This window comes from Meles meles, chromosome 8 (genome assembly GCF_922984935.1).
Source record: "Meles meles chromosome 8, mMelMel3.1 paternal haplotype, whole genome shotgun sequence".
Lineage (NCBI taxonomy): Eukaryota > Metazoa > Chordata > Mammalia > Carnivora > Mustelidae > Meles > Meles meles.
This window is the reverse complement of record NC_060073.1, coordinates 49,524,319-49,542,280: the sequence shown is the minus strand read 5'-3', so window position 1 is coordinate 49,542,280 and position 17,962 is coordinate 49,524,319. Positions and strand designations below refer to the sequence as shown.

Here is a 17,962-nt window from a genome sequence, read left to right as displayed (position 1 = left end):
GACTACCTCTTCTAGTCAGCATTGCATGATGTTAGTTAGGAGATGATAGTACAGTAAGACAAGGGGAAAATGGCATAAGGTTTGGAAAGGAAGAAGCAAATTTTGTTGCTTCCAGATAATAGAATTATCCACATGAGAAGCACCCCAAAATGGACAAATAAATTATTAAATATAAGAAAGAAGAGCCTATATGACTGTGATTGGATATAAGCTTAAAATAGAAAAAGCAATTGCATTTCTAGATCTCAGCGTAAAGCAATTAAAAAATGAAAGAGCAAAGATGTCACTTGCATTAGCATAAAAACATATGGTACCTATGGAAAAAATGAAACAAAAAATGTACAGAACCTTTATGAAGCCAATTTTAATGTTTCACTGAAAGCCACCAAAAGATTCAAACATAATCTCACATGTACAAAAACCTGATGCAAGCCTAGAGTAGAATTGCAGATCACAGGAAATGAGTGATTCTGGGACAAGTGGTTTTCAACAGAGGAAAAAGATGAAATTGAGCCTTACATCACACAAACAAATCAGTTTCATAAGGATTAAAGATTTAATATGAAAAATGAAATTTGAAAAGTTAGAATCTTTTTAACCTCAAGCTGGTAGTCTGTAGACACTATGAAGGAAAAGAGAAGATAAGCCGCTACTTCAGAAACTACATCTGCAACAAATATAACCAAAAAAGAATCAGTGTTCTAGACTATGTAAAGAACCCTTGGAAATCAATAAGAAATAGAGAAGCAAATATTTGCCGATATAAAAACAGGCAAATAATTTGCAATGACATGGATGGAACCAGAGAGTATTTTGCTAAGTGAAATAAGTCGACCAGAGAAAAACAATTATCATATGATTTCACTCATGTGTAGAATTTAAGAAATAAAATGGAGGATAATAGGGGAAAAGAGAAAAAAATAAAACAAGATGAAACCCGAGAGGAAGACAAACCATAAGAGACTCTTAATCTCAGGAAACAAACTGAAGGTTGCTGGAGGGGGGGGGGTGAGAGGATGGGGTAACTGGGTGATAGACATTAAGGAGGGTACGTGATGTACTGAGCGCTGGTATTATATAAGATGGATGGGTCACTAACCTCTACCTCTGAAACCAATAACAACATTATGTGTTAATTAATTGGATTTAAATTAAAAAAATAAAATAGGCAAATAATAAAAATATATATTTCACAGGAGGAATACTCATTAGTAACTAGGAAAATGCAAATGAAGAGTACAAGGAGAAACTATTTTAAACTTAAATCAGCAAAGTTTAAAAAACTTTATAACACTAAGGATGTGGCAAGGATAAGAAGACAGCAGGGCTTTTTATTCAATGTTAGTGGGAGTAAAAACAGTCATAGCTCTTTGGAAAACACTTCGGCTTTCTGCTGTGAAACTGACCGACCCTTTGCATACCATACTATTCAAGAAGTTCATTTGCGAGCGTATATTGCAGAGCAGAATGTGAAGGGCAACTTAGATCTCCATCAACATCAATTGTGGGATGTTCAAAGATAGCCCCCAAAGTGATTTTGACTGTTGAGGAAAGGAAGACTCCAACAAACAAACAAACAAAAAAACTATTGTAAATTATTTCATGGGAAAAAAAGAAAATTGGATGGAACGATATAGTTCAGCTTGTGTCTGTTGAGTATAGTAGGTAGCATCAGTAGAAATCAGTGCAGCTAGGCAGCTCTCTCCTGGATCACATTTTAGAAGGACACATAAGAGAGATTAAAGAGACATGTAATGCAGGGTAAAAGTCTGGCTTGAACCTGTGGGTATAATGCAGCAAAGAGGCTGAATCTGGAATTTAAAGAAAAAAACAAAACAAACAAACAAACAACAAAAAACTCTAAAGACAGCAAAATAGTGCCTTTAAAGCTGTTTCTTTTGGATTGACAACAAGGAAAGGAGAGGCCCAGTGCTGAGGCAGATGGTGTAATGTTACACGATGAAAAAAGACAGAATTTCCAACTCTCAGCTTTTATGTTCTCTTTATCAAGGAAAATGGTCCTCAATCTAGAAATGTTAAACACATCCAGAAGAGGGAATTGAAACTGCATGAGAAATCTAGATGAGAAAAATGAGACAGCAATGAATTAAGGTTTATAAGCCCAGGTGAGAGATGGTATATAGACTAGAGTCTTGGGTGTGGTGTTACTCAGTCAGAATTGGTTGAATGAACCAAATTAACCCCCTGGTGTTTGAAATACTGGGTAGGTGTAACCTCCCTCCTTGGAAACCCATGCCTCTTTGGAAACCCATGGAGAATTCCAGAACCAAAGACCAAATGCTAGTCTATTTTCTATGTTTCACATCACATGGGAAAGAAATATGAATTCTGATCCTGGTCAAAATTCTAGAAAGCGTTATGAAAGAAATTGTGAATATTTAGAAAGAAATTTAGAGATTATTAGGAACCACTGGTGTTTACTGAGAAGCTGTGAAAACAAATGCCATTTCCTTTTCTGGGTGGAGTTGTGAGGTTTGTAGTGCCAGTGGACATGGCAGACATTGTGAAGCTTGATTTCAGGAAATTAGTTTACCAAAGTTTCCTGTAACAGCCTCATGGACAAAATATAGACATGTGTGCTGGATGATCGGGGGGATTCACAGTGTGTAGAACAGCCTTACCCAAAGCCTGAGAAGGGTCCCTAATGACGGGCCAGATGGCTCTGTTCTTGGTCCAGTCCCATCTGACATTTTGTTTTTCAGTATTGCATAAAGGCCCAGGATGCCCATTTATCAGTTCTGCAGAAATCCCAAAGCAAGGACTGTGTCAGCTAGATAAAATATTCAAAAGATTCCCCTATGATGAAACAGAATAAACAAGACGATATTTAACAAGATACAGAAAGTCTTGAATCAGGTGAAAGAAAAGATCAGTTGCAGAAATAGAACCCAGAGTCATCAGACTTCACCGCTGCCAATGTGGAAAGACCACCGTCACGTGCAAGGTAGTAGGAGCCCAGTGAAGACACAGGGCAGCTAAGAACCTCTATAGCCCCAGGGCAGGTCTCTCCACTGTGAGCTATTGATACTCTGTTTGATTCAGACTAGCTTTCAGTTGCACCCTGGAAAATGACTGTTACCATTTATTGAGCTTAAACCACATGGCATTGCTGGGGACTGGGTTAAGGTCTTCATGTACACAGTCAATCCCCCCTGCATTTCTGTAACAGATAAAAGGTGGAGACTCAGGGAGGCTATGCTAAGTGTTCAAGCCCACATGGTGGGGGGTGGAAGCGTGCAAGTTGGATCCCAAGTCTGAGTTTAAAGTAACTTCTATGTTCTATGTGATCTCTGGTCTATATACTTTATTCTTTCATTCCCTTCTGTGTTGTCATAGCAAGGGACACATTGTATTCTCTTTGGCTGTGCAGTGTTGGATTTCCCTGGTGAACTGCAAGCTCCCAGTTTCCCTAAGAGTTGAAACTGATGCTTATTCATCCCTGCCCCTTGGCACCATGAACGTGACTTAGGAGATGTTGGTATTCAACACATTTATAAATTCATTCATTCATTCACTCACTCACCCAAGAAACCTAAGGAAGAATAATATATGGCTTATTTTTCTCCCTCCCTCTTTCCCTTTTAATCCTTTTTGGGTAAAACTTCACTTACATTATCCTACTCAGCCACCTTGAGTGTCCCTTCGTGTTCCACAGCATAAAGTACGAGAGTCCTAGTATGACGTTCACGGGCTTCTATGATGAGATCCTCAGACACTCCCAGATCTCACCATGCACCCCTCCCTCCCCCTTAGCCCTGCCTGATCTATGGCTCTACTGCCTCTGTCCCATCCCTGTGTCTTTGCTGACATTGTTCCTTCTTGGAAATGTCCTCTCCCATCCTCATTATTTCCTCTCCAGGTGTTACTCATCCTTCAACACCCCAGTTCAAATGCCACCTTTCTCGGGAAGCCAGCCTCATATCCTGGCCATAAAAAGCCTCCCTCCTCTGTATTCCCGGAGTACTTTTTTGTTGCTTTATTGTTGCAAGAGTTTCCTAATGATCTATTTTATTCTACCTCTAAATCCATCTGATTCAAAAGAGTCTTAAAAAGAGAGAGAGAGGGGCGCCTGGGTGGCTCAGTGGGTTAAAGCCTCTGCCTTCGGCTCAGGTCATGATCCCAGGGTCTTGGGATCGAGCCCCGCGTCGGGCTCCCTGCTCAGTGGGGAGCCTGTTTCCTCCTCTCTCTCTGCCTGCCTCTCTGCCTACTTGTGATCTCTGTCTGTCAAATAAATAAATAAAAAAACTTAAAAAAAAAAAAAGAGAGGGCAGGCATTATGCCTTACTGTGTCCAAATTTCTCATGAAATGTAGCATTATCTGTCACTGTATCTCTAGTACCTAAAGCAGTATCCAATACCTATTCAATAAATAGGTGTTATTAAATAATGAATTTATGGATGAATGACTGGATGAAATGGACAAATGAATGAATTCATCAGAAGTCAAGATCTGCATTATAGCACCAGTTACCCATTAATTATGTAATTTGGGGCACTTTATAAAATCTCTCTAGATCCAACTGTCCATATCAACAAAAAGGTGGTCAAGAAGACAGCGAGGGGGGCATCTGGGTGGCTCAGTTGGTTGGGCATCTGCTTTCTGCTCAAGGCATGACCCCAGGGTCCTAGGATGGAGCCCCACTTCAGGCTTCCTGCTCAGTGAAACCTGCTTCTCTCTCTCCCTCTGCCTCTCCCTCCACTTTCTCTCTCTCTCTCAAATAAATAAAATCTTTTTTTCAAAAAGACAGGGAGACAAGGGAACTCATTTTTATGGATGACTTACTAGGAACAAGGCAGTGTGCTAAGGGTGTGATTTACCTTACATACCTTTAAGAAAGAGGGAAGGAGTGAGGAGGAGGGGGAGAGCTGTACAAGCAGGAGAAAGCTTAGGCTTAGGATAAAGGTCACTTGAGTTCAAGCCCTGGTTTGGCCACTTACTGTGACCTCGGGAAAATTAACCTTCTACACCTCTGCTTTCTTCAGCTCTCAAGTGGTGACAATAAGCTGCCCTACTGGTGAGTTTGTCATGAGGATTAAATATGATGTCCCATGTAATGCATGGAACCCGCTGACTTGCGTGTGATCACTGCATAATAAACAGTAGCTTATCACGGTTACATTACTTGCATGTCTTGTTGTTCCGTTTAACCAGTGAAGAAGCAAAGGCTCAAGGTCACGTATAACTTCTGTCTGCACTGTCATCCCCTCTGCCTATGGGACACGCCTGTACAAATCCTCCTAGAGTGGCCATGGGCTTTGCAGTACAGCTCGTGTCCTCATTTCAGGGTGAAATACTAAAAAGCCACCTCCATGTTGCTACTTTAGAAATACACCCGGGTTTTATCATTATATCATCTAAACTTTTAGCAGCTAGCATTGTGTATCTGAAAGCAGTGTCAGTTTTCTCATGGTTATTCTTACGTTCAATAAAGGTCATCATCTAAGTTATAAGAAGATAGGAATTTAGCTCTCCCAGTGAGACTCAGAGCTGGTAACATTTTTTTCATTATTGGCTTTTCTTCGTGCAAAAATAAAAAATAGCCATCGCCACCCCTCTATGATTAAATGTGGCGTGGGTGTTTCCGCCCCACGAAGGGAGCCACACCCCACCTGGGCACTCACTAATCGTTTGATTTGGGAGAAGAAAGGGAGGAGGAGATAGTAACGAGGAGAGTTTCTAGGGTTTCTTTGGTGCAGAATGTGATGTGCAAACATACAGAAGTTTTACAGAGGACGTACTCAGAGGCAGGAGAAGTTTCATTTACGGCAGGGCGTTATCAAGATTACATGGCTGTTGGAGCGCAAGGAGTCCTGCCCTCAGTGTCCAAGAGGACCTCTCCCCCAGAGCATGCACAGGGGAATGCGATTTGTTGGCCCGCAACCCGCAACGGAGGTGTCAACAGGCCGTCGGGGGGCTGCCACCTGCTGAGGCTTTTTCCGCTACAAACATGGCCACTAACGCAGCTCCTAACCAGGTTGATCACGGGGAGAGAAACGCCAATCTAACGCATTTGCTGTTGATTTCTTAAGCAGATTCAGGCACACAAGATGAAGCACAGCTTTTGCAGGAATGGTTTAAGCTGGCTCTGGAGAAGAATAAATTAATGCGATATGAGTCGGAGCTACTGATCATGTAAGTAAGGCAACACAGATAACAGTGAGTCCTAAAAGCAAAGAGGGTGGAAGAGGGGCAGCTCGCCCGCCCAGGTTGAAGCCCCAAGAATTCTTCTCCTTGTGCATACAGAATTGTGATTGAGGCAAATTGATACTTGGTGTCTTGCATATCATGTTGGCATTAGCACAGAGAATCTTCCGTTGTCTGTTCTCTCTCTGGAGTTCTGTGGCTGAAATAGATGTCAGGGGACGGGTCTGGAGCTGGAGAGCATTTGGATAAGGTATTTTCAGTCTATCCTTGTCCCCCACCCTGGGCCGGTGGGGGCAGGGGGCACCTGCAGCCACGCACCTCTGATGGGGAGGCATGTTCTGGCCTCTGGGTGTGAACCCTGCGAAGGGCTTGGGAAGATCTTCCTGGCCACGTCCTTGAGTATTTACCATACTGAGGGACTCTGAATGCGAGCTTGCAGGCTGCTGGGAGATCAGAAGGTGGAGCTGGATCTCATCACACTGGGACAGAGTTGAAGGTCACTCAAGTCAGGACGCGGACATATCTCTGGGGTAACCATTCAGCCCACTGCACTAACCTGACCCCCTTGTTACCCATATTCCCCTATGGCATCACAAAAGTTAATGGACCCACTTGCTTCTTAGGGGCAAGTCTTTTACTCTCGCCCAGCGGATCTCACCTGGGGACAGTTTCGCCCCCCAGGGGATATTCAGCAATATCTGGAGACGTATTTGGGTGTCACACCTAGGAGGTGCTGCTAGGATCTAGTGAAGAGAGGCCAAGAGTGCTACTTACCATTGTACGATTCGCAGGACGCCCCTTTCCTCGCCACCCACAGAGAGTTATTCAGCCTAAAATGCCAATAGTGTCAAGATTGAGAAGTCTTGCCCTAGATCTATGGCAAGGCTCAGAGTAATCAGGAATGCCGGTCTGCTCCAGGCTGGCTGATCCCAAGAAAAAAAGGATGTGAGTTGAGTTCACCTAGTTTCTTCCCAAATCTGCCCCTCCCGGGGGTGAGAGTGAGTAAGAGTGGTCTCCACTCTTCTGGGGAAGGAGGCCAGGAGTTACACTCATTGAACTCCTTGGACATTGAAAGAACATCCAGGAATGAGGAAGAAGGCATATTCCTTGGGAATTATTTTTTCGATCACTGTTTTTTAAGTTGATGCATGTGCTGAGACTCTGAGCAACACCTGTCCTTGTCCACCTGGCTGCAAAGCCCTTTTGACACAACCCTACCATCTGCCCCTGGACCAGATCTGAATCAAAATGTTCATTCCACAAAAGCATATCCAACACACCCTCTGTGTCAGGAACTGTGCTGGGTACAGTGGAAAGAAGAATGAGCGGGCCACAGTCCCCATCTTCTGGGATCTCGTGGTTCAGGGGAGACAGACATGCAAACACATAGCACACCAGCAATAAGAAAACATGGCGAGAGCTCTGTGGAGGTTTGTGGCAGGAGCAGCCTTGTCTGTGCGTAGGTCCTCCCTGTGACGATCAGGAAGGCAGTGGCTCCTGCTCCCAGTGCTCAGTGCCTGGCTTCCCTAGTTACACGCGGCCAGAGGGAACCTTCTTCTCCAAGAGAGGCCGGAGGGAAGAACTCGGGCATGGGAACTAGATGAAAGCAGGCAGGAGCTCTGTTAAAGGATGGGTTTTCGTTTAGAGAAAGAGCTGGTGCAACAGGGACAAACATCCTAGACAAGCGACTTGAGTGCTTTGGGAAAGCAGATGCCAAGACAGGACTAGAAGCACAAGAGTGAGGGCACCTGGGTGGCTCAGTCGGCTAAGAGGCCGGCTCTTGATTTCGGCTCAGGTCATGATCTCAGGGTCCTGGGATCGAAATCTCTGTCAGGCTCTGCCCTCAGTGGGGAGTCTGCTTGGGATTCTCTCTCTCCCTCTGCCCCTCCCCGCTGCTCGCTCTCTCTCTAAATAAATAAATCTTAAAAAAAAAAAAAAAAGAAGCGAAAGAGACATAGTGGGATAAAGGAGAATGGAAAGGGGAGTAAGAGGGAAGTCACAGACCCTCTGGGGTCCTGACACCTGTGAAGGGAGTGGGGAGGAAAGAGAATTGGGCAGAGGAAACTCCGAACTGCGGTGCAGCACCGAGAGCGTCTCAGCCCGGCCAAAGAGAGTTCAGGAGCAAAGATGCCATCAGAGGAGTCCCGCTCTAGGACTGCCCGCTGTGCTCTGTCATTGGCAGGACACTGTCTGGGCACAGTGTGGCCTCAGCACCACACTGAGTAGATTGTACCCCAGCTCTGCACTTGGCCCAGAAAGTTCTCTCCTGAAGGAAGCCTTGAGTGGTCCATTTCCACGGGCGACCAGAGAGGACCTAAGAGAAGTTCTGGGTCAATAACAAAAGGCAGATTTTTAAAAAAGATTTTATTTATTTATTTGACAGAGATCACAAGTAGGCAGAGAGAGAGGAAGGGAAGCAGGCTTTCCGCTGAGCAGAGAGCCCGACGCGGGCCTCGATCCCAGGACCCTGGGATCATGACCTGAGCCAAAGGCAGAGGATTTAACCCACTGAGCCACCCAGGTGCCCCAAAAGGCAGAATACTTTAAACATGGCAGGGATCTTGGCCCAAGAAGCAGGAGAAGTCACAGAAATAGGGCAGCAACAGCAGGGCACAGCAAAATGACCCCAAAGCTGTGGTAGCTCCATGTACACGGCGAGAGGGGCTGGGAGGGAAGGTCGGGCGCTGTCAAACAGAGGACCCTATTCTCAGCCCTTCCCCACTTGGGTGTCTCTGGAGCAGTGAGCCTCTCTCACCTCAGCCTTTCTCTTCTCTCTCAAAACTCTCTCCTCTGGGTTTCTGTGATGCTGTTTCACTTGTTTTGATCGCTTTTCAGAGCTCAGATGGCTTCTTTCCTGGCTACATCTCTTTTTTTTTTTTTTTTTTTTTTTTAAAAGATTTTTATTTATTTATTTGACAGAGATCACAAGTAGGCAGAGAGGCAGGCAGAGAGAGAGGGGGAAGCAGGCTCCTCACTGAGCAAAGAGCCCGATGCGGGGCTCGATCCCAGGACCCTGAGATCATGACCTGAGCCGAAGGCAGAGGCTTGTTTCAACCACCATCTCTGACCCCCGCAACATCTGTGTGTGGTCCTGATTTCTCCTACACGCTCCAGAGTTGGGTTTCCGAAGGGGGGGAACCTCCACATTACACATGGCCTGGCATGTGGGCCCCTTGCCCACACGTCGGATAGCCCCAGGCATTGAAAGGTCAAGGAGTGCCTAACTGACCTTCACCGAGAACGAACTTCACTCCTTGACTCTCGCTGTTTCTATTGGCGGAAGCACGGAGACCCCAGCCTGATGACTCCAAAAGCATCACAGACTCTTCTTTGCACCTCTCCTACCACCGGACGGAGAGCTGTGCGGGGGTTATGGCTCTGCCTGAACAAAATGGCTCACTCCTGTCTCCTCCTCCTGGTTTTGTCGTTTACCACAATCGGAGATCTGGGAGCTGTTAGAGGCAATACTCGAAGTCATGTTGCCCTAAAAGAGAAAAGAGTTCCAGATTGTCATTGCTTTTCCCCTGGATTATTCTAGCCTTTTCGTAATGATCCGTCCCCGGAGGGTGGCCCGAGTGGCCTTCCAGATGCCCCCTGGGATCACATCCCAACCTTCAGCTGCTCTTTCATCTCTGGCCTTCAACGGAACCCAGCAGCTCTTCTCAGCTCCTTCAGCCCCAGACCTTCCCATTTAGAGATATTCCAAGACCCCAGTTTTAATTAAAAAGAAAAAGAATATAGTAACTATAGTCCGTGAACTTACTCTCTGAGTGTTTTAGGCAGATCTTCAGTATTTACAAGGTGTGAACATTTTCTTACCCCCAGGGCTCAAGAATTAGAATTGGAAGATCATCAAAGCAGACTGGAACAGAAATTAAGACAGAAAATGCTCAAGGAGGGTGAGTACAGGAATATGTGTTTGGGCCCCTGTGAAGGATATTTTCCCCTGGAAAGGCACTTGCACAGAGCACGCCCCAAATCCCAACGCAGGGCACTCTTCCCACCTTGTGTGAGCAGCCTGGAGGCAGAGGGAGAGGCTGGAGAGGGGGAAGCCCACCGGCTGCCCAGCGAGACGCTCTCGCTGGCTTCGTTCACCTGGTCTATGAGGGCAGCATTGGACTCTGTCGCACCAGCTAAGAGAACAAAATCGTTCATTCACTCCCCCCTCTATTCAGTTTAGAAATATTTGCTGAGAGTCTAGTGTGGGCCTGGTACATGAAGAAGAGCTCCCCTGAGGGAGACAAACCATAAATGACTCTTAATCTCACAAAACACACTGGGGGTTGCTGAGGGGAGGTGGGCTTGGGAGAGGGGGAGGGGGTTATGGACATTGGGGAGGGTATGTGCTATGGTGAGTGCTGTGAAGTGTGTAAACCTGGCGATTCACAGACCTGTACCCCTGGGGATAAAAATACATTATATGTTTATAAAAAAAAAAAAGAAGAAGAAGAAGAGCTCCCCTGCCCTGGGATCTCCCTGGAGAAGCCAACGTGCAGACAGGGGATTGTCATACACCGAAATGAGGGCCAGGACACAGGTGCCTGAGGAAGGCAGGCCTCGTTCTGCGGGGCACTAGACGTGGTACCAGAAACAGCCTCCCCACTGTGGGCCAGGCCAGGGCCCACGTGAGAAAATGATCTCCACCACGAAGGAGGGAGAGTGGAAATAAATTCAGTTGACTTGCTGTCTTGATTATGTGTTCATTGGCTCTAGCACGCCAGGCGTATTCACTGTTTGTGCCTTAGACCTAGGTCTGAAAGGACAAGTTCAATGATTTCTTTATACCTCATGGCCCAAACAAGGCACCTCCCTATGGGGTTGCCTGGTACAGGGCAAGCACCTAGTAAATATTGGATATTAGTAAATATTAGTCATCATCATGGTTATTTTTACTTAGGCATTTTATCCCCATTTTACAGTTTAGAAACCAAATCTCAGCACGCTTGGCATGCGCGAGATAAGTGGTAAGGGGGCTAAGGTTCTGGAACAAACCACCACAGACTCAGGGGCACCTGCTCTTTCCCACGTAGTAGTGATCTGTGGACTTTCTTCATAGCAAAAAATTCTTTTTCTAGCAAAATCCTTACAGGGCTGCACTCACTATACAGAATAGATAAAATTAGTATACGTCATTCGTATGTGTCAGATGGACTCAGATGAGTCCCCTGATGAGAACCCGACTTTGAGAGAGAGAAGTTGTTTCTGCTTGATTATCAAATAAGGACCAACACTAGGATATATCTAGATGAACAAAACATACAACATAATATCTGATTTATACATTTAATAAAAATTTCAATTTGCTCCATTTCAGGGTGGCAAAACAAATACCACCAACAGACCCCATGAGCCGCCTTTGAGTTTTCTTTTTTTTTTAAATTTTTCATGAGGAGCGAGGATCATACATCTCTTCACTCCTCTCAGGTATACTGCCCCCCCCCCCAAAAAGCTTCTTCATTTTGACTATACCTGAGCTCATCTTCCATAAAAGCTTTATCCCCCTAGTTAGCAAGAAAGAAAAGAAAAGACATGTATCCCTCTCTAGTAAACTCAGTCTGATGGAATAATTTAGACAGTCCGTGTAGGAAGAGCTCAGTCTCTTTGGGATGAAAATGCTCAGTCTTGGAGATGGCAACCTTTTCTTTCTGTTCTTCTCCCTGAGGCCAGGGAAGCTCGAGGCAGGTTTGTGTGAATTTGAGGCATTAGCTATCTGTACTGGTTGCTTTGACTGGCTGAGCCCCCACACGGCTGTCCGGTCATCGGGCTGCCATTCTCTCTGCTGGCATTTGCAGCTAAGGAGCGTGGCTGGCATCCGCCCTAGCCTGGGCCCTCCTCGGTGTGCCTGGAGCCTGGTGGCCTTCCCTGGGTTACTCGGCCTCACCTCAGCACCTCCTCCATTCAACTTGGCCACACGTCTCCGCTGTGGGACCATATCACTCCTCAACATGGGGAAGCCCTCTTGGAGGCCTATTGAACAGCTAACTTTGATGGCTCCGGGGCTGGTGGGCACTTCTGGGTCCCACCTGGGCCATACACAGCAGATGGAGAGCTGGAAAGCCAGACTCAGACCCTTCTCTGCACAACCGCAGTGTACTGCCCCGTGTTCATACATGAGGCGCCCTTCCAGCCGTCTTCTTCCCAGAATTCCATCCAAGGGGCAGGGTAAGAATCCGTCGGCCCCCAGTGTTCCCATCAAATGGTGTGACATTTCTTGGCCCAGAAGAGAGAGGCTGGAGCACTGGGCTCTCATCCTCTGCTTCTCTTCTCTCTCCCATAAAACATGAGGTGGAAAGGGAATGATGCTTCTCCGTCTCCCTTTTGTCATGTATACCTTCTTCCTGGCCCTGTCCTCAGAACAAATCCCGTTGCGAGAAACCGAGGCCCTTGGCTGCTCCAGGATCGGGCTCACTGCCTAGTTCCCAGTTTGCTGAAGGGAAGGGGCGAAGGTATTTAATATAATGTCCTCTCCCACGGCAGTAGTCTGGATGACAAGACTTCCATCTGCCTTAACAACTCTTTTGACTGTCGGAAAGCCATTACTACCTGTTTCTTACTCTTTCCTTTCCTTTTGCAACCATCTCATATCCCCCAGGCAATTGGAGGCATCAGGCCAACTAGGAAGAAGCTCTTGTGCTCTGAAGGCAAAAGGGAAAACATAGTCACAGGCTGGAGACACGGTCCCATTGGCCAACCAGAGTCTTGCTTTGCTCCTGCTTGGTCTCCACTCAAAGGCTACAATTTGTCATGAACTACACATGAAGAAAAGGATTCTCCGCATTAAATTGTAGCTGCTGATGCAGATGGTTTACTCAGAACTTTGCACGTAGATTTCTTTGCTGCAGTTCAGACATGTTTAGGGAAAACAGCCTTTTTGTTGTTTGGCTGGTTTCTTTTTTGTGGGGGAGGAGAGGCTGGAGGACTAGGTCGGGCTTGGCGGATACTCTTTCGCTCACAAAGGGATTTCCCCCTGTTGCTTTATCCGTAGCCCCAGGATGAAAACTGAGCTGACTGCGGCGCAGAGCACCCTCCTTGCGAATCTGTGGCTTCAAGAACAGTTCCCTGGTGTTAAATTCATTTCCTTGTTTTCTCCGTGGAAATTAAAAGGCAGAAACAAGTCCAAAACAATCAAGAAACGTCCACGCCAAGAGCTCTCTCCCTGGGCCAAATGTTACCTGAGGTCTCATGCTTTTCCTTTTTTGTTTTTTAGAGAGCCAGAAAGATGAGAATGATCTGAACGAGGAGCGAGAAATATTCAGCGAGATGATGCAAGTGATTGAACAAAGGGACAGACTCGTGGACTCCTTAGAGGAGCAGCGCATAAAAGAAAAGGCTGAAGACCAGCACTTTGAAAGCTTCATATTCTCCAGGGGCTGTCAGCTGAGCAGGACGTGAGCAGGCCCAAGGGGCGCCCCCTGGATGCTGGCTGAGGGCGGATGGGGCCAGGATCACCCCATGCACTCACAATTCCTTTGGCAGGATCTGGGGTACCTGGAACTTAAGTGATGCCCTATTGCTATCTTTTCTTAAACATTAAAATTCTCCCATCTGGAGTACAGTTGCCCAAGACCCTTCCAGAGAGTCTAATGAAGAAAATACAAAGACTGTTATGAGATCAGCAGTCCCTCTGGCAGGTCTCACACTGGAGGTGACCTTGGCAGATGACCAGCATTGTTTTCCTGAGAAAGGGACGCAGAGATCGACTTTCCTGCTGCCTTTACCATTTATCTTCCCAATTCATTGAGTTACACATCTCCAGGTTTTTTAAGAAGCTGCCTTTTCATTAATATATCCATATTTGCCTTTTTTTTTTTTTTTTGCATGGATGACCGGTTTCCAAATGTCAGAAAGAAGCAGCCGCAGTTTGAAAGATTAGGTTAATATTTAAATTGTGTTTCCAGAGAAAAAAGGAGAAACCTTGAGATTACTGGTTACATAAAGCAAATAACTCATATAGCAGGTGTTAATTCAATCCTGGATTTAATTTACCAGTTGTATTTGTAAGCCTTAATATAATATACATAAGCAATGAGAGTTGAAGACAACATTTGAGCCTTAATTTTGTTTAAAAAAAAAAAAAAGAAAAAAAAAGGAAAGAGAAAAGGAAAGAAAACGCTGCCCCTGGAACATAGTGAAAAGCATTTCTAAAAGATGAATAGTTTTCCATTGCTTTTCTTATATGGCTATTGGTGATGGCAAAAGGGAAACTCACTTGTTGATAAAGTGTCATTGAGGTGCTGCTACCAAAAACACACCCACTAGAGATCCAACGTGAGGATGCTTCCTGAAAGCGGTCTTCTCGGGTCCAAAGACAAGCATCTCCAACACTTTCTCCAGGGATCCCCTCAGAACTCCACCAGACAAGGACGAAATCACTTCCGACTTCCCCCAGGTAGCTGAGTGCCGTGACCCCATTTATCAAATGCAGGGACCAAATCCCAGACTGGGTCGTGGATTTTTTAAATGACATTTTCAATGTGAAAAGAAAGCCAAGAGATGGAGTTTTGTGCACTGACGGGGGATTCCTGGGCCCTTCTGCCAGGTCCCATGCGAACCATGTTTTACATAGTGATCTGTTCTCACAAATTGATTGATTGTTTTCCCTCAATGGGATTCTTTGAAGATTCAGTCTGTCACTGACAAGAGACAGACTGAGGAAGTCTTTGTTATGTATCTGGCCTCTCTCATTTCTGCAAGTGTGTAAATGGGTCACTGAACAGAAGGTGCTTTGGGACAGTTGACTCTGACCAGAGACCCAACTCTCCTCAATGCAAGTTGACCGTGAACCACGTCTGTCTGAGATGCTGTCCACACATGCCAATCTGGCCAGCTGACAAGCCAGAAATTAGAAATGTAACTGGGTTTCCCAAGCCCACCCACCCTTGGGGAGGTGTTAAATGGAAACTTTCCATGGCATACCAAATTCCAAAGGTTGCAGTTCTCTTTTCCTATCTTCTCTCCTTCCCTCCTCTTCCTTTTTCCTTTCTTTAAAAAAAGAATCAGGTCTTCTAGTGCATGAATTCTTCTATGAGGGAATGTGTGCAGGCATCGAGCTATCAAAACTGTGCCATTTATGGCTATTTATTCTTATTTATTTATATATTTGGTGGAAATTGCTAATAGGATTTCCTCCTATTTCTGGTTTTCCTGTGTTATGCTACGGGCACTAAGATATTGGTATATAAGCTATTTAACAGACAAAAAACCCAGTTGTTGGGGACAGTAAGTTGCAGAGTATTAAAGATTTATAGAGGTAGTTGAAACAATATTTTCAGTCTTTAGGTATTTAAAGGTAAGACTATGAATACTCAGGAATTTTAATTCATTTAAAGAAGAGAGATATAGCACTTCGGTTTTTATTCTAGAATGTTTAGAAATATCCAAACCCAGTCTTTTCTGTCAGTTACATGAAAGCAGTGCTTTCATTTCACAGAGGCTGCTCACATGTATAGTGTCTGGGTTGTTGTTATAAAAAGAATTAATTGCCACTTATTTTAATTTGTTCTATTTTCATCTAAAAGAAAGGTTCTCCCAAGAGGGCCAAGAAAGAAGGTGTTTCTTGGCCCTCGTCTTCTGTAATAGACGAGGGAAGCAATTTGTTCACTTTCTCTTCCGCAGACTGTTCTGTAGTTTAAAGCTGAGTCTTATCTGGCCAAGTTGGAACATAAACCTCATATGTAACAGCTTACCACGGCTTTCAGCTTGGCGGTACATAACAGTTTCAACGAACACTTCCAAAAGGACACAAATAATGTGGCTGTTGAATTATTTTCCATAGTTCCATTCCTTATTCACAAATAAAGAATGTTGTAAGACCCTCAAAATGTAAAATACTGTACATTTTAAAGATTTTTTTTTAACGCAATACGGGTAGGAAGGATTATGATGAAAACAACTTCTTCTGTCCCATAAAAGAGCACTCGTGATCAAAGCAGGACAACGTAGGACTCTGGATGAGACATAAAGGCCCAGCCTTGGGTCATGTGTTAGAGACAGTCTCACACAGCTTCTAAGTTAAACTAAAGGGCTCACAATGGTTGCAAGGTAAGGATTTAACATAAGAGGGACGGAGAGGACAGTTCTTAAGCTTGCTATCCCAAACCATTCGTTGGTTGATCTATGTGTTTAACAAACATTCTCTGATTGCCTGTGGGGTCATGCAGCCCTGAGCAGATACTGGCATGAGGGAAGAATATTCGTCCTCCACTCCACTCACAAATAAATGCAAAGATAAACAAGTACCACTCCCAAATAAATACAAAGATAACTATTTTTATTATAAGCATCAGCCTAGTCTACTCACATTTGTCTCAAGCATAAGGACTTTAAACCCCAGCAACCTCAGCACTCCTGGGGCAATAAAAATAAGTTCGTTTCTACAACTGTGAAAAGTAATATCAGCTTGTACCGTTTCCTTTAAACCTTGACTTGGGCAGTGTCAGGCTGCTTGGAATCAATCAATGCTGAGATGCAGCATGTTAATTGCAACCGAGAAAGGAAGTGGCAGGTGTTTCCAACTCTGATGAGCTGCAATGAAATTGATGTTTTCTGCATTGGAGGCAAATGACAATTCAGCAATGTCTGTCTTCCCAGGAAGCAGATTTACGGGCTTTTCCTTCCAAACTGAAAATGGCAGTAAGTCCCACCCAGGTGGCTGATCAGAGAAGTGCCTCAGCAGGGCAGAGGTGGCAGGGGACAGTGGGGGCTGCCACACGAACAGAAAGAGTGGCAGTCATTGGACGTGGTGAGCTCGAATGGCGTTTACTGTAATAGGAAGGTTCACATACAGGGGAGCGTGCACTATCTCACCTACTGTTTATCTTCTAACCTCACTGCTGAGTAGCTTGTAAAAGATTAATTTGCTCCAAGCATTGGAAACTATTCATGTGGACTGAAAAGCGTTACATGTACGCTGCTATAAATACTGAAATGAACCAAAAATAAATGGTTTTCTGTTAAAGCAATCACAACGTTTTCATGTGGGCTTGGTCTGGCACTTCTGAGGGCAGCATCCATTCCACAAAGCTTTGATTTCACGGGGGAGTCTGTGAATTAACAGCTGGATGCTTTATTCCCACTGGGGCACCTGGAAGGACTTACCTGGACAGCAGATCAGAATGGAATGGGAAGGGGCGCCTGGGTGGCTCAGTGGGTTAAGCCACTGCCTTCAGCTCAGGTCATGATCTCAGGGTCCTGGGATCGAGTCCCGCATCAGGCTCTCTGCTCGGTGGAGACCCTGCTTCCCTTCCTCTCTCTCTGCCTGCCTCTCTTGTGATTTCTCTCTGTCAAATAAATAAATAAAATCTTTAAAAAAAAAAAAAAAAGAATGGAATGGGAAGAGGAGTGAATTGCCTCGGGTCTTTTGTTCCAGCAAAGAAAGTGACCCTCAGAGCTGGGGAGGGGGAGATAAGGAGCCAATCCTTGCTCCACCTCCCGGTTCCTCTTACCTTCTCACCTGGCCCGGCCTGATTTTGTATTACCTTCGCTCAGCAGGAATGCTCCCGCCTGCACCGAATTGGCCTCTTTCTTCAATGCATACTTTCAAGACGGAGTTTATTTGTTTCTGTTCTTAATCCCAGTGCATGCAAATTTTCATGAAATGTGGCAGCCTGATCCTCCAGAATTGCCACATCAGGTTAACCAAGTGGCCAGTCCCCAGCATTTCACACTGAGTTTCCCCATTGTTGAAAAGCTTTGTCTGCTGATGGAATATTTGCTATGATCTACTTTTTCCCATTGAATATTAACAAAAAGTAAACATAACTGCAGATAAGAGCCCCTATTTTGCAAGCGCTAACA

General features: G+C 45.1%; 1 protein-coding gene across 5 annotated transcripts in view; it reads left to right on the top strand.

The window, feature by feature from the left end:
* Positions 1-17,119, top strand: part of MICAL2 (microtubule associated monooxygenase, calponin and LIM domain containing 2) — a 213,885-nt gene extending 196,766 nt beyond the window's left edge. For 4 of the 5 annotated variants that reach the window (XM_046015436.1, XM_046015434.1, XM_046015435.1 and 1 more), the window contains 3 exons: positions 6,052-6,154; positions 9,992-10,065; positions 13,374-17,119. In XM_046015436.1, coding sequence (XP_045871392.1) covers positions 6,052-6,154; positions 9,992-10,065; positions 13,374-13,558 — 362 coding nt within the window. In that variant the 3' untranslated portion in view covers positions 13,559-17,119. The remainder of the gene's footprint in view (positions 1-6,051; positions 6,155-9,991; positions 10,066-13,373) is intronic. The other variant, XM_046015443.1, reaches the window with a different exon arrangement.
* The last annotated feature ends 843 nt before the right edge of the window (positions 17,120-17,962 follow it).